The 15,805-nt window shown below is 41.4% G+C and overlaps 1 protein-coding gene across 1 annotated transcript in view; it reads right to left on the bottom strand.

Annotated features, from left to right (window-relative positions):
• Window positions 1-10,395, bottom strand: part of Nlk (nemo like kinase) — a 131,607-nt gene extending 121,212 nt beyond the window's left edge. Inside the window, exon 1 of the mRNA XM_028759195.1 lies at window positions 8,773-10,395. Coding sequence (XP_028615028.1) covers window positions 8,773-9,230 — 458 coding nt within the window. The 5' untranslated portion in view covers window positions 9,231-10,395. The remainder of the gene's footprint in view (window positions 1-8,772) is intronic.
• Window positions 10,396-15,805: the final 5,410 nt, after the last annotated feature.

The following is a 15,805-nucleotide window of genomic DNA, read 5'->3' as shown; positions in this document are numbered from 1 at the left end:
CTCTCTGTCTCTCTCTTTCTCTCTCTCTCTCTCTCTCTCTCTCTCTCTCTCTCTCTCTCTCACACACACACACACACACACACACACACACACAGTGAAATTCAGATGTAGTCATTCTTTCAAATGCCATCAATAATCTATCTATCTTCTTGATAAAGCAATGGTCTTTTCACCATGCTAATTTTCCTTGACTTGTATGTGAACCAACGATGCCCCTATTCCCCTAACAGCCTCCTTCCACACAGGGCTGTCATTCATGGTGAATACATTTCCTATCTGACTGAACTATAGTTTGGCTTCCAGTAATTTCTTCTACCACAGCAGAACACCCCTAAGGCTCAGACAGTCCTTAGCAACTTTACCTTTTAATTTAAACATTCACAGAATTAAAGCTGATCCCTTTTTCTCTTATTTAAAAACTTTCAGTAACTGTCATTTACAGGGCTTCAGTCATTTTTCATTCTCACCCCCTCCCCCAATAAGAGATTTATTTTAAAATTGGGAGGGAGAGTCTGCTTCCGTTGGTAAAGGACCTGAGTTTAGATCCCCAGAACTCAGGTAGTCAGGGCACTTGACAAAGGCCTGAACCCCCAGTGCTGTGGAAGCATAAGCAGGAGGCCCTCAGTGGCTTGCCGACAAGCCACACTAGGCTCAGTCAGAGACCCTGACTCAAAAGAGATAAAGTGGGAAAAGATACAAAACACCAAGCACCAACCTCTGACAACCAAATAATAATGTCTTAAGCCAACAAGAGTTAATGTTCTTCATCTTTTTTGGGCAGACAGGGGCTCACACACACAAAGAGAGACACAAGAAGACACACATCACACACAGAGAGAGAGATAGAGAGAAACTGAGACAGAGACCAAAAATAAAGTTTTTTAAAATGTCTTTTAATCATTCTCCTTGTCAAGTTTTAAAACTATAGATACCTTGAATGTATATATGGTACTTTCTTCATGAAAAGATTAAAATTCTTGCCCTCTCACCCTGCCACACCAACAACCTCTACTTCAACATGACATCCCAACCTCTTTTTGTACTAGCAAAAATAATGTCCTTACTACCCATGTGCAACACTTTCTGCAACGCCAAGCAGTGGTGTCTGGCATCTGGGCCACCCACCAACTATCACTAAAACACAGCACGGCTTTACATGAAGAAACTGCCTGTTTCCCAACAAGCCAGTTTTCTTCCATGAATAGTTTATCTTTTCTAGGAAGCAGCACACCTTCCACAGAAATGTCTTCTCTATGCTCCCAATAATATCCAGGGACCATCTAGTTTGCTGCATTTATGGCACTGAATTGTAACTATTCATTTACAACTCTCTCTCTCCGACAGGAAGGTTAACTTTTTAATTCTATCACCTAGCACAGCAACTAGTAAACAGTTGACACACAGTGAATAAATACACAGGTATTATCCAAAGTGAGAAGACTGCATTGTTAAGGTTAAGAGAGTTTTGTTAAATTTTTGTTTTGTTTTTTAGATAAGGCCTCATTTTGAACTTAGGTTAGCCTGGAACTCATGATGTAGTCCAGACTGGCCTTGAAATTACAGCAATCCTCGTGCCTCAGCCTTCTGAGTGCTGGGATTCAGATAAAAACGTTGAGACATCATGCTCGTTCCAAACTAGTTTTAACTTTTTACTAAGGCTATGAACTACCTGAGAGCAAGGACATTATTTTTCAAATTACTTAGTTACTATAAACTCTTTCCAGACAAGATCATGACCCTTGTAAGATGGGATAATTGCCTGCAGCTCAGCACAATACACCACACACAAGAGAGATGACAGAAGCAGCTTTGACAGAGGCTTCAGGAATCAACCATAGAACTAAATATCATTCTTCCTTACTATCTCTTAACAGTGCTAGTCCATAGCAAGCTAACAACAAAAATATACAGACTAGTGAAGCCCAAGTACCAAAAACTTTCACCGTCTGACAGTAGATTTAGTCAAACTAATTCAAAATACAGGTGTGAACCTAGACGTAAGTAAAGAACACTTATCATTACCCATGTCACACATCCCTGTATACACTACTTTATTCACAGCACTACAAGGAAGTGTTAAAGGTTCAGTATGAGCATAGCTGTTCCTTAGTTAGACTCATCTTTCTGTAGATTCAGAATGCTAGAATTTTTGCTAATATTTTTTGGCTAAGTACCTCTGAACTACTAATGACATCTGTCATGACTTGGCACATGCTTATTGACTGCTCTATAACTGATGCCTCGGGCACTCTTCAATACTACCCCCAAGCAACACCAAGATCAAAATGACAAGCTATTTTAGTTAGGAGATCATTGTTGGTGTACGTTAGATGACCCAGTTAACACATAATTCACTGGAGTGAATTATTATTATGGATGCACAGGGAATCATAAGTAAAACCCAAACATAATCTACCAAGTAGCTTCATTCTATTTACTGGTTAAATGACAAATGGAAGAAATTTCTTTGTCCTTGACAACTTCCATCAAATAAAGTAAATCAGCATATTAAGGAAGCACACAATACATGCAGCTGATCCTTAAATTGCTAGCACATCAATAAACCTGATTTAAACAAAAACAACAACAACAAAAAACACTTTTAAAACAACAATAAAGCAGCCACTCGATTATACCACAGAAGTCAATAAAAACCTGGACAAATTCAAGTCGTAAAGAAAACATTCCAGTATCCCAGTAGAGGTTTTTTTATATCAAAGAATAACATTTCCTCAGATGCCATACTTTGAAGGAAAAAACCAAACAGAATCTATATTCAAACATATATCTAGTTAATGCATTTTACAAATGTCCTCCTCTGGCACAGCAAATGGAAAGAGGACTGACTGGATCAGTCCCCAAACTCATTTAGAGGTACTGTTGTGTTAGCTAGTTTAAAACACAATGTTTTTAAAAAAAATTTTTTAAAAAGTCTTAGCCGGGCAGTGGTGGCGCACACCTTTGATCCCAGCACTTGGGAGGCAGAGGCAGGTGGATTTCTGAGTTCAGGACAGCCAGAGCTATACAGAGAAACCCTGTTTCAAAAAAAAAACCAAAAAAAAAAAAAAAAAGTCTTTCTTCCAAGTTGGATTTAGTTAATATCATGACATTAATCTCCAATTATAAAGCAAATTTACTCTTTGTTATACTGTGATGGTTTTTTTTTTAAACAATGTGAATAATCTTCAGAGCTGAAATCTAAATTCATTTTGAATGTTACAGGCTATAGGCACTCAATCCCCAAGAAACAGGTACAGTAATATTAGACTGTGTGACTAACTTTTCTCTAACTTTTCTTTATGACCACGAACCTGTAGTTTCTAAAGGTATGTTTATTTGTAGTTGAAATTAACAATATAGATTTCCACACTGCTAGTTTCACACTGATGCTCTATTATACCTAGAAGAGCAACCATTTCCTTTTTATTGTGCAGGGTCTGCTTCTTCAAAGCTCTTTGCACAAAGCAGACCTCCCCAGAACCCAGCAGTGCCTGTTAATCTTGACTGATAGTAAAGAAACTTCTCAACACTATAGATTCTTAACCTGGAAAACAGTTACTAACAAAATACACTTTTAATATACTACTCTTTCTGGTGTAACTAAATCCATGATTTTCCCCAACCATCCAAAAGCATTCCCCATTTTTCAGACATCTAATTTCTTATTTATTGAGTAAGAGGACCACAGAAAACACACCTCTAATTTTCACAAGATGAACAAGTTAGAAATCTCTGCCAAGCATGAAAGTTTGCACTGAATAATTTTTCATTCACTCACACACATTTCCCCCCGCCTCGCAGGATCATCTTTAGCAGTTTACTTTTCCTTTAAACACAAGTGAATTTCCACTCAAGCACCTTCGACAGTGATGGCAACCTTCACTTATTCCTTCCCAGTCTGTAAATCCACAACAGTTTCTACCACAGCACAGAGGATGACTTGAACACTGGCTACACTATATCCAAAGTCGCTGTTCTGTTGTTTTAATTGAGAGAACAGAAGAGTAGTTTCCCCGCAGCTCTGAATTTAACCTTCATTATCTCCTTGGCACAAATTCAACTGAGGAGGACACTATGGTATTTAAAGTCATGCCTCCTAAAATAATCTGAATGTTGATTTCATATGGTAAATCTGACAACACAGGAAGATTCTTCCTGAACATGAACAAAAGCATTTTGTCTTTTTTTTTTTTAACTAGCAATAACTACAATAGCAACCACTGAAGACTTACTGGATACTAGACATATTGGTTTATAAGGATCACCTCATTTAACCCTAGTACCAATCTGCGATAAGTGCTATGATCCCCACCTCACAGATGAGGGACTGAAAGAGAAAATTATCAAGATCACAAAGCTTAGTGATAAGTCACTAAGTATCACCACAGTGATGCTGTAGTTTTGAAATACAGATAAAAGTAACTTGCTAAAAGTATTAAAGCAATAACATTCAAAGCTTTGCAACTTTATTTGAAGTACAAAGACAAAAGACTGGATGCATCTACAGATCTTTGATCTTTTAATTAATCAGACAAGTAAAAAGTTAAAACATTAATTTTATAAAGTAGAGGTTACTCCTGGACTCACTTTTATCAAGGCAGCATGTAGCATTAATCCAATCTATATTTTATGCTGAGAGTGTCAAAAAACGCCTGGGCTTAGCGGTCCTCAAACTCTTCTCATGTGGTCAGCTTACTCTAATTCTTTAAACTATACACTTCATAAGATCCTGAAGCACTTTGTTCCAAAGTTGTCTCATTTTCAAAGCACAGTATTTTTCTCTAGCAAGGTAAACTATGGACAAAAAGATACATTTATATTATCTCCACCAAATGATAGAAATACTGTTTGTATTTTGTTTTTGCATTATGAAATGTCCATATGAGCAAAAATGCAAAACATAGTCTTTTGTTTTCTTTTGTTTTGTTGAGACAGGGTTTCCTCTGTGTAGCCCTGGCTGTCCTGGAACTCACTCTGTAAACCAGGCTGACCTCGAACTCAGAAATCCACCTGCCTCTGCCTCCCAAGTGCTGGGATTAAAGGCGTGTGCCACCAACACCTGGCAAAACACAAAGTCTTGACATCTATCTGATAATGTAGGTCAAATTATATATAAGATGTTTTAAGAGGCAATGAGCAACATCTATCATTGGCAATGAATGTATCTTAGGCTACCCTTGCTCACAGTACCAGGAAAGCTGGAACTCTTACTTTGAGATAAAACACAGCAGACAGTTGTTAATGAAACCTTAATTGAACTGTCAAAGCACCATCTTTACCAGCAAGCTAATGGGTAACTAACTATTTTTACACAACTGTCCAAGACTGATAAGTTATTCTACTAGTAAAATTCAGCAGAAAGATAAATCAAGTCAGATACTAAGTTGTTCAGTAATAAATCTGAATGGTAAACTACTGCATCATTTCTATGAATATTTCTTCCTAGCTTCATTAAAGACTAGTCTCCCTCAAAATTATATTCACTGTCTTGGACATCAGTTAGTACCCCAAGGTGCATGTCCATAAAAAGGAAGGGGGTAGATACAATTCCTTGTATAAGGTATGGCAGAAAAATACTCCCAAAGTAACTGACTGAATATAAGTGAATCTGATACCCAGATAATTACATATAGTGTTTATTTAAATGATGTCTCAGTAGAAGGATTTCCTTATACTTTGTTTAATCACTTTAAAAAATAATTGTTTCACAAGTAAAAAGAAGCATTGTTTTAAATTAAAAAGAAAAACCCTGTTTTATTAGGTTAAACGGTAAACAACCTTACCAATACCTGAAATTTCAGCACACTACTGGCAATTCATTCTGATTTGGCTATCAAATCTCTAGTTTTAGCAAACTTAGGTCACACAGCAGTTAAATTCCAAACAAGCAATTCAGACAGCAAGTCATCAATATGTAAATATAAAAATAGAAAAGCATTTGCATACTAAAAACACACCTGGTACTCTTCCCCCTTTTCAAACTAAATTGTATTTCACCTAAAACAGCTGATAAAAACATTCCTGCAAGAACTAGCAAAACCTGATTGTGAAATGAAGACGGATCCAAAGAAAGAAAGAAAAAGAAAAAAATGGAAGATACAGCAAGATGGCAGCCATCCGCAAACCAAGGAAAGAAGCTCAGAAGGACTCAAGCCCACTGACACCTAGATCTTGGATTTCTAGCCTCTAAACTGAGAGAAATATATGCCTATTGTTTACTCCAAAACAAAGAAGTCAGTACATCAAAAAAAGCAGTAAGATACCATAGCACTGTCCTAGGTACTAGAGGAAAAAAAAAAAGTTCTTCTAGACCAGTGGTTCTCAACCTGTGGATGGAGACTCCCTTGAGGATTGAATGACCCTTTCAGAGGGTCACCTAAGACCACTAGAAAACAGATGTTTACATTATAATTCATAATAGTAGCAAAATTACAGTTTCAAAGTAGCAGTGAAAATAATTTTATGGTTGGGGGTTACCACAACATGAGGAACTCTATTAAAGAGTTGCAGCTTAGCTGGGTGGTGGTAGTGCACGCCTTTAATCCCAGCACTTGGGAGGCAGAGGCGGCAGGTGGATTTCTGAGTTCGAGGCCAGCCTGGTCTACAGAGTGAGTTCCAGGACAGCCAGGACTACACAGAGAAACCCTGTCTTGAAAAACCAAAACACCAAAAAACAAAAAAAACAAAAAAACAAAAAACAAAAAAGGAAAAAAAAAGAGTTGCAGCTTTAGGAAGGTTGAGAAAACTGTCCTAGACTAAACATGGTGCCACATCTCTACATTCCCAGCACTTAGAGAGGCAAGCTTGAGGACCAGTGATCTACATACTTGAGTTCCAGACCAAACAGGAAGAGTTATATATTGAGACTTTGTGTCAAAAGCCAAACAGAAAGAGTTATATATTGAGACTTTGTGTCAAAAAGTTACAAAAATGTACTTTGGTATACAAGGCTTAGCCTCAAAGAACTTACAGTGTATTCAGTAAACAGGAAACAACAGAAGATGGTTAAGTTCATGGTTCAAGGAGCAGTCTGCGAATTTCTACAAAGGATTCACAACAAGCACTTGTAGATTTTCGGGTATGAGCGATTCCTAACGTCCACTAACCACCATGTTTGCCAGATGAGATGCTAAAGCACTCCCTTTTCATTTTTTCTACTCTTGCCACAAACCTGACTTTAAAACTTTTGCTGCAAGTCACATGGCCTTTTGACAGAAAGTGAACAAGAATGCTAAAACATTTCCCTTTCTGTATCCCTTAAGGTTTCAACAGTGAATACAAACACATCTAAAAAAAAAATCCAGATACTCAAAGTTTGTAAAACAATGACAAGAGTTAAACCAAGAAACCAATTTTCTCCTGCTCTCCTCCCATCCCCCTTAGTTTGGAAATCCTCAAGGGTTAGGCAAGGAATGGAAGTTCATAGTGAATTCCCTGGGGAAGGTGCTATGGAAGAGAAGAGGAAAGCAGGAACAGTCAGGTCCCTGAACAGTCACTGAAAAGGACCCATTATGGCCTACACTCTTCCCCACTAGCAATCCCACAGTCCCTGGAGAAGCAAGAACACAGCAATAACCTCCTCACAGGCTAGCTGAGAAAAACTGGACTCTACATTGTTGGGTTTTTTGTTGTTGTTTTGTTTTCGTTTTAAGAAGAATCAAGAATCAGCTCACTTAGATACCAAGTCTATAAATTCTGAAATAGGAAGATAGATAGATAGATAGATAGATAGATAGATAGATAGATAGATAGATAGCTATTACACAAATAATATCTAGCTGAATTTTAGCCTTAAAAATAAAGGCATTATTTACAGGCTAATTTCAAAGAGTTCTTTTTTGTGATGGGGACTTTCCTGGACATTAAGAATCTGTGTTTGCATGCACTGAAAACATGAAATCATCTCTCCACACTGAAATTGATAATCCTTGGGAGGAAAAACTAAAAAAAAACAAAACAAAAAAAACCCAGTTCATTCTATATTTGATAGAAATAAATGGACTACAAACCACCAATCTTCCTAAAAAGGGCAAAGAGACAAACATGTTGCATTTAACAAATCTTTAGACTTTTAAACATTGACCATTAACATAAGTAAAGCAGTTTCATTTGTTAAAGGTACACTTCCCACCATAGCAACTGGCCAATAGTCAGTGACACATTACGTGGAATGTGGGCCACTGCCTAGCTCTAGTCTACTAACCTCATTTGTGCTACTCATGTGTGATGCTATATTTAATGCATTCTTATCAGAAGGCTAAGCTACACACTTCCCAACTTTAGCTTTATGGTTTAAAATAAAGCTACTCAAGTAATGATTTTTTAACTGGTTCAACAATGAAACCTACCTCTCTTCCCAGGGCCAAGATCACAAAATAAGGTATGAAAAGATGCAGTGTGCAGGAAAGTTGACTGCATCAAGTCTATTCCGCTGGGGACTAGTATAAAGACACCAAGCTGGGAGTCAGTTGTTGACACCTGCTGTAACTGAGCAGCCAATCCAAACCACCACACTTGAGACGGCCAAGGTCTTTGTAGGAGGTATTTAACACATTTACCTACTGTGTCACTCTAGAGAAAATGCTCCACTTTTGTCATGACTCAAAATGCACGGGCCTAGAGAGCCAACGCACCAAGGCCTCATCATCATCAATGAGGATGGCTTCCTCAAGCTAAGTGGAGAAGCTTGCTCTACTTTGGTCAAGCTGAGTAAACCAATGAAGCATGGCTTGCCCGGTGAGAACCATGTGGAGTAGTGGTTTTGATACTCACCAGACAACACCAAAGGCTCCATATCCAATAGGTCTATCCGGCTCGATGTCCAGCTGCTGTTGCGGGTGATGCGAGTGCTGATGATGGTGCGCCTTAACTGTTGCAGCTGCAGCAGCCTGTACCTGAGCTGGGGCTGCTGCAGCTGGCCCAGGAGCCTGACCCGGTGCCGGTGATGGGAAATATGGCTGTTGTTGCCCAGGGTTTAACATGGCTGCGGCTGCAGCTGCCGCTGCGGCTGCCGCAGCTGCCGAAGACGTATGCTGCTGTACTGGGTGTACAGCAGCAGCCGACCCCGGATGAAGGTGGTGTTGAGGGTGGTGGTGGTGGTGAAGGTGAGGAGGAGGGAGGTGTGGAAGGTGGTGATGGTGGTGGTGGTGGTGACCTGCTGCTGCCGCAGATGTACCGCCATTGTAAGCCGCCATCATTTTTGCGTTGGCTCTTGTGCCACAAAGAGACATTCAAAAAAATGCCCTTTGATTGGAAAGCAAACTGGGTCAAGCTGTCATTTGGCCATTTAAAAAAATGAAGAAAAACCACTCACTCCACCTCAAAAAACATTGAGCGGAACTGGCTTTATGTCTTCATCAGTCAATCCAGACAAGTTTGAGGATCTTGGGAGTTCAATTTGGGGGTGAGAGTGTGTGGAAGGGTGTGGGTTGTCAAAATAAAAGTTAAGAACATAAAATAAGAAGGAAAAAAAAAGGAAAAGAAAAAGGGAAAAGGGCCCCTTCCCCCCAGGATTCCTGCCACAAGTGGATACTAAAACTCCATTCTTAATGGGGGGGAGGTTCCAACTTTGAATGTGGGAATAAAGGCCAAACCTCCCGACCTCCTGAACTCCACACACGAAAAGGATCTGGTAACACGCCACCCTTGGAATCTTGTAAGAGGGTTGACTCATCTACCCCTTCCATTCCCACATCCTTTTCTAAACACCTCCCACCTCCTCAAAAACACAATTTAAAAAAAAAAAATTCCAACCACTCTAAATCAAAAAAGATGAGGGGAAATTATCAGGGAAACCAGCTTCTAGCTTCCCTCCCCTCGAACTCTCAGGCCTTCCTACATCTCCCCCTACTCCGAGTCTGGTTGACCTGATTGGGGGGACTGGGGAGATGTACCAAACTTTCCTGGGCAGAATGAGCCAGGGAAGGAGGCTGGAGGAAGAGAGTGAGGTGAGGAGGCGACAGGCAGGACAGAAGAGGAGATAGAGAACCCCGGGAAAAAGTGAAGGCAAGAAGGTGCAGGGAGGGAATGAAAGAGCGGTGGGCAGCACTCGGACGCCCAGACACAGGGAACCGCCCCGGAGGAGGTTAGGGTCCCGGGGCCAAAGAATGGGAGCCCCGGGAAGCGGGCGGGGACGGTCGGAAGCAGGCTGACTCCTGCCCCCGCCGCTGCCGGCTGCTAGTGCTGAGGAGGGTTGGGGGGGAGAGCGGGTGGGTCCCCCGCGCGACGGCCCCTGCAGGGCTCAAGGCTGCTCCGTCTCCCCCCTCCCCCCCACCCAGCTTCCGTGCCCACGGTCGCTTTCTCCACAGCCGCCGTGACCGCTTTCTCTTCAGCCGCCGCCTTCTCAGCCGCCGGTGCCGCCGCGGCCGGACTCACCTCCCCTAGCAAAGCCGGATAGAGCGGAGCCAGCGGCGGACACGCGCAACCAGACACCGAGGCCCCGCCCCCGCCTCACACTGACCGGCTGCCCTAGCCAATCCACGCCCACCTGTCCGCGTCCGCCTCCAATCCCTGGCCGGAAGCTTCAGACAGGCGCACTGTTCGACCAGTGGCAACCAGGTGTGGGTCTCCTGGGGAAATCCCGCCCCCGGTTCGGGATGGGCAGGCAGACAGACCAATAAAAAGGCAAATCTTGGCCTGACCGACAAGACTGAAAGCCAATTAAAAATCAAAGATCTCCGTGACTTTTTTTTTTTCTTTCGCCTCGCTCCTCTTTTCTTTTTCTTCTTTTATTTTTTTTGGCAAGAGCAGGAAGCTGCGTGCTAATCCCGCCTGCAAGAGCTACAAGAGAGGGGCGGAATGAAAAAAAAACCAATCATGAGCCAGGAACAAAGAACAGAGAAACCAATCCTTGGGTTGAAGACTAAGTGGGATGGAATTGAGTACAGATAGAGATATAATTGGACAAATGGGGGAAAAAAGATTGACATAGGTCCCGCCTTTCGTATGTCCCATTGGATAGGTTTGTGGAGAATTTGCTGTCATATCGCGGACATCTTCAGGAGGCGGGGCAAAGAGAGGGGTGTGGTTTGATGTGGGCGGGACTTAGTGAAGAAGGCGGGGTCCAAATTATCACTGGTCCATTGATAGGAGCCATCTACAACTCTTTCTAAGGTATGAAGATATGGAAAAAAAAAACAGAAGGAGCAAAAAGGCATGTTAAGCTTCAGAAACTCAAGGTTCAAGTTTTTTTGTTTGTTTGTTTTTTTGTTTTTTTTACTACGAAACAAAGTAGACTCATCGGTTAAGCTTGATTTTGACCAAAAAGAGGCTTCATTTTCAGCATGCCGGGACTGCAAAATTTACACAAATTAAAACCCAGAAAATAAAAGTTAAGGCTCCTAAACAGTAATATTCTCCCAACGTTTTCTGGTCAAGTAAGTTCCAGTCACTGAAATTTTACTAGAAGAACATCATTCTTTGATATGTTAGTTCATTTAACCTAAATTTACTCTTAAATACTAGGCTAACAAACATTATGCTTAATAAAACCGTGTTTCAAAACCAGGAGGCCATTTTTGATTCTTCCTTTGCCTGTCCATTCTCCCTTTCCTATCAAGAAAGTATACTTAGTGCTGAGCACCTCTCCATTCCCACTCCTCAGTTCACCACAGCATAACCTGAACCAGTAGCATATTTAATGCATCACCGTGCATACAGTTCTCTTTTAAACTAATGGGGTTTTGAGCACATAGTAAACTTTTCAGCTCCCATTATCTGTTAAAGGTGAAGTATTGCCTGTAAAGTTGTTGGCTAAACCAAGAAAGAAGGCATAGAGAAATTTCAAGAGGAAACGAGAGTCCATGAAAAATTCCAGGGACATGAATGATGATATATTTCAAAGTTCAACATGGTTTTGAAATGTAAGGAATTGATTTGGTTTGAGTTCCAGAGAAATTCATCATTGACCTGTATTCACAGAAATATGTAGCCAGACATAGTGGCACACGCCTTTAATTCCAGCATCTGGGAAGCAGAGGCAGGTGGATCTCTGTGAGTTCAAGGTCAACCTAGTCTACAAAGAAAGTCCCAGGATATCTAGGGCTACATAGAGATATCCTGCTTTAAACCAAACAAACATAAATATGTGTGATAAAGAATAATTTTCACCGGGCGGTGGTGGCACACGCCTTTGATCCCAGCACTTGGGAGGCAGAGGCAGGCGGATTTCTGAGTTCGAGGTCAGCCTGGTCTACAGAGTGAGTTCCAGGACAGCCAGGGCTCTACAGAGAAACCCTGTCTCGAAAATAAATAGATAAATAAATAGATAAATAAAAAAGAATAGTTTTCTCTTGGTAAACAAACAATTTACAAACAAGTAAATAAATAAGGAAAAGAATTCAGCAGTCTTATTTTTATCAAAGGTTTTGGTTTCTAAGATTTGCTTACCCTAGTCAACTGTAATTCAAAAACATTCTGTAGAAAATTCCAAAAGTAAACACGTTTTAAAAGGTACACCATTCTAAGTAGTGGAACGAAACTGAGACTTAGTGCTTTTAGTCATCAGATCGACTCCTACAGCATTGCAGGGCTTATGTCTAACAGCCTTATAGGACAGTCTACGATTGCCTCACCAAGCCAAGTCATTTCTCCTCACTTCATTTCGTCACATAGGCTTTGTATCAACTCCATTCATCACATGAGACACTCTGTGAGCAGTTTTCAAAACCAGAGACCCAAACCATGTCACTTGTATTTACAGTACACAGAATGCAACCTGAGCAACCTTATTCTGAAAATCCAGAGCTGAAAACATCCCAGATCTAAAACTTTCCAAGGGCCAAGAGAGCACACAAGTCAACATCCCATCCCTGACTTTCTGTGACAGGTCAGAGCATAAACACAGGTGTACTGGAATATTACCTTCCTCCTTGAAGTTATGGCTATGTATATAAAGAGTCTATGAAACATAAATGACTGAGTTTAAAGTTGGGTCTCATCCCCAAAATGACATTATATATGTAAATTTGTCAAAATCCGAAGCACAAAAATCTCAAATCTGAAACACTTCAGATCCCCAGAATTCTAGCTAATGGATGTTCAACCTGTCCTAGTTTATAATTATTGTTATTTCTTCTTATTGTGCCTAATTTATAAATGAAACTATCAAATACATATATGGACAGGAAATATAATATCTGAAGAAATTAGCACTATTCACAGTTTCGAGCAATGACTTAGCGTTCTTGGAATTGTTCCCTGTGGTTAGCGGAGAAATGGTGTACAAGTCTGACCCTGCCTCTAGCCTCGAATAAAGTCAATAAACATAAAGAGCCTGCCCTGAGCTGGTCCTGTCTACTTCAGGGCCCTTCTCACTTCCACCCTTTCTGCTTGAGGTAGTCTAAATTTTTTTCAGTTCCTCAACCACATTGATGTCTCGAAGCTTTCTTGTTTTTTTGTGTTTTTTGTTTGTTTGTTTGTTTGTTTTTTCCGAGACTGGGTTTCTCTGTGTAGTCCTGGCTGTCCTGGAACTCACTCTGTAGACCAGGCTGCCTCTGCCTCCCAAGTGCTGGGATTAAATGCGTGCACCACCACCGCCCGGCGTCTCGAAGCTTTCATGGCTTGTTTTCAGCTTAAGACATCACCAGCCACTCTCTACTCCTCCCTAGTCACACTCCTCTCCTCCCCAGCTAGGCTCCACTCCTCCCCAGCCACGCTCCGCTCCTCCCAAGCCATGCTCTGCTCCTCTACTCCATCCTTTCGGCTCCATGTGAATTTCAGATTTTCCTTCGGAGAGCTTTTTACTACCCCTCATCAAGACTATGACTCGCTATTATATATCTTCATGGCACTGCCCCCCTCGCAGCACTGAGAACTCTATTCTAATTGCTTATTGAGTTTGACCAGAACAGAGAGCTTGTCTGTCTCACTTACATTATATACCCAGTTCATACGACAGTGCCAGGGGGGAAAAAAGTGAAGACAGTGGAGATTTCACGACTTACTGAGGTCAGGAAGAGTCAGTCAGTACAAACCGGAGACCTGCCAGACTCCATGATTCTGATTCTGGCGGTTTAACTCAGTCTCGGTTGCCTCTGCTGAAATAGTGCCATGTGCTTTATTAAGTTGACACGAGGCTGAAACGAGGTGACAGATTGAAAAGTGCTTAGCAGGGGACAAAAGTTCAATATTCGTTAATTCAGTTCTCCCCTCGCTCTCACCTAATGCTTCGGATACTTTTCCAACTTTCCAGTGGACGACAGTCTCCTTTAAAGCGTAGTTTTCGAGAAGTTTCTTCAGCATGTTAGGTCTCTGGTTTTGTCCAAATCTATTGAGTTAGGATTTGGACGGTGTTAGTATTCCGTCTAAACTCCACCTCCACAGGTATCTGGCAACACCCAGGTATGCCCCGCCCCACAGTTACCTGGCAACAGCCAGGTAGGCGTGCCCACTATAAAGGGGGCTGCTTGCCTCCTCCTCTCTCTCTTACTCTCTTACTCTCTTGCCGCTAGCTTCTCCTCACCCTTCCTCCCTTCCCTTCCCCCTCTCTCCACGTGGTCATGGCCGGCCTCCACGTCTCTGCTCTCTCTCTCCTCTTTCTCCACCATCTTCTCCCGTTTCTCTCCCTACCTTTGCCCCTGCCCTGAATAAACCCCCTCCCCTTTGGAACCGTTTAATCTGGTGTTGTCTGTTCCAAGCTGCGCGCCGAAGTCTAACACTTGGGAAAGAGCTGGAATCTGGTTAACAAGCCCTCCAAGTAAAGCTGCCCTGAAGTTGGCAAGGCCCTGGGTACAGGGACTTCTCAAATGTGACATTCAGTGCCTGGTGCAGGGACTCTTGGAGATACTTCACAGGGGCACTGATAGCACCTCAAAGAGCTATACATCTGTTTAGAATAATTTTCAAGTGAACTAAGCACACTCCAGGTGCTACACAAATGACTCCATTAGACTCCTTGGAGAAATTAGTACAATTTAAGATGTGGTCTTAGAATGTGTGTCGGTTATCCCAGCACTCAAGAAGCTGAGGCAGAAGGATTGAGAGCTCACTATCACCCTGACGTCATGGTGAGACCCTGTCTCAAAAACAAGAAAAAAGCAAACCAAAACAAATAAACAAACAAAAACAAAAAAACAACAAAACTCCAAGAAGTCATCGTAAGTTTTGGTTTCTAGTTTTTAAAATATAATTTAAAATGTTTATTTGGAGTTGGACATGGTAACTCGTGCCCATAATCCTGGCATTCAGGAGGCTGAGCTAGAATTGCCACAAACAAATTCAAGGCCAGCCAGAGCTCCAGAGTGAGACTCTGTCTCTAAATAAATAAATAAATAATAAAAGCAACTAAAAAAGCTAAAAGAAGCCGGTCAGTGGTGGTGCACGCCTTTAATTCCAGCACTTGGGAGGCAGAGGCAGGTGGATTTCTGAGTTCAAGGCCAGCCTGGTCTACAGAGTGAGTTCCAGGACAGCCAAGGCTACACAGAGAAACCCTGTCTGTAAAAAAAAAAAAAAAAGCTAAAAGAAACACGTAAAATTATCTGGATATATTTTATTTAATCCAATATATCTAAAATATTGTAACTTTAATATACCATAAAAAATTGAAAAGGGATACATACATATATAATACGAGAGCTGTGAGATCTAGTATGTATTTTCACTCACATACAGCACTCAGTTGAATTAAAAGTACATTTTCTGTTGACACATGGCTGTAATCCTAGATGTTCAGGGAGCTGAGACAGAAGGACCACTGGGTTTAGGCCAGCATGGACTACATAGCAAGTTCCAGAGCAGCTCGGGCTATATAGGGACAGTCTCTCTCTCTCTCTCTCTCTCTCTCTCTCTCTCTCTCTCTCTCTCTCTC

This window comes from Grammomys surdaster, unplaced genomic scaffold (genome assembly GCF_004785775.1).
Source record: "Grammomys surdaster isolate TR1022 unplaced genomic scaffold, NIH_TR_1.0 126278, whole genome shotgun sequence".
Classification (NCBI taxonomy): domain Eukaryota; kingdom Metazoa; phylum Chordata; class Mammalia; order Rodentia; family Muridae; genus Grammomys; species Grammomys surdaster.
This window is presented reverse-complemented; position numbering and strand designations above follow the sequence as displayed.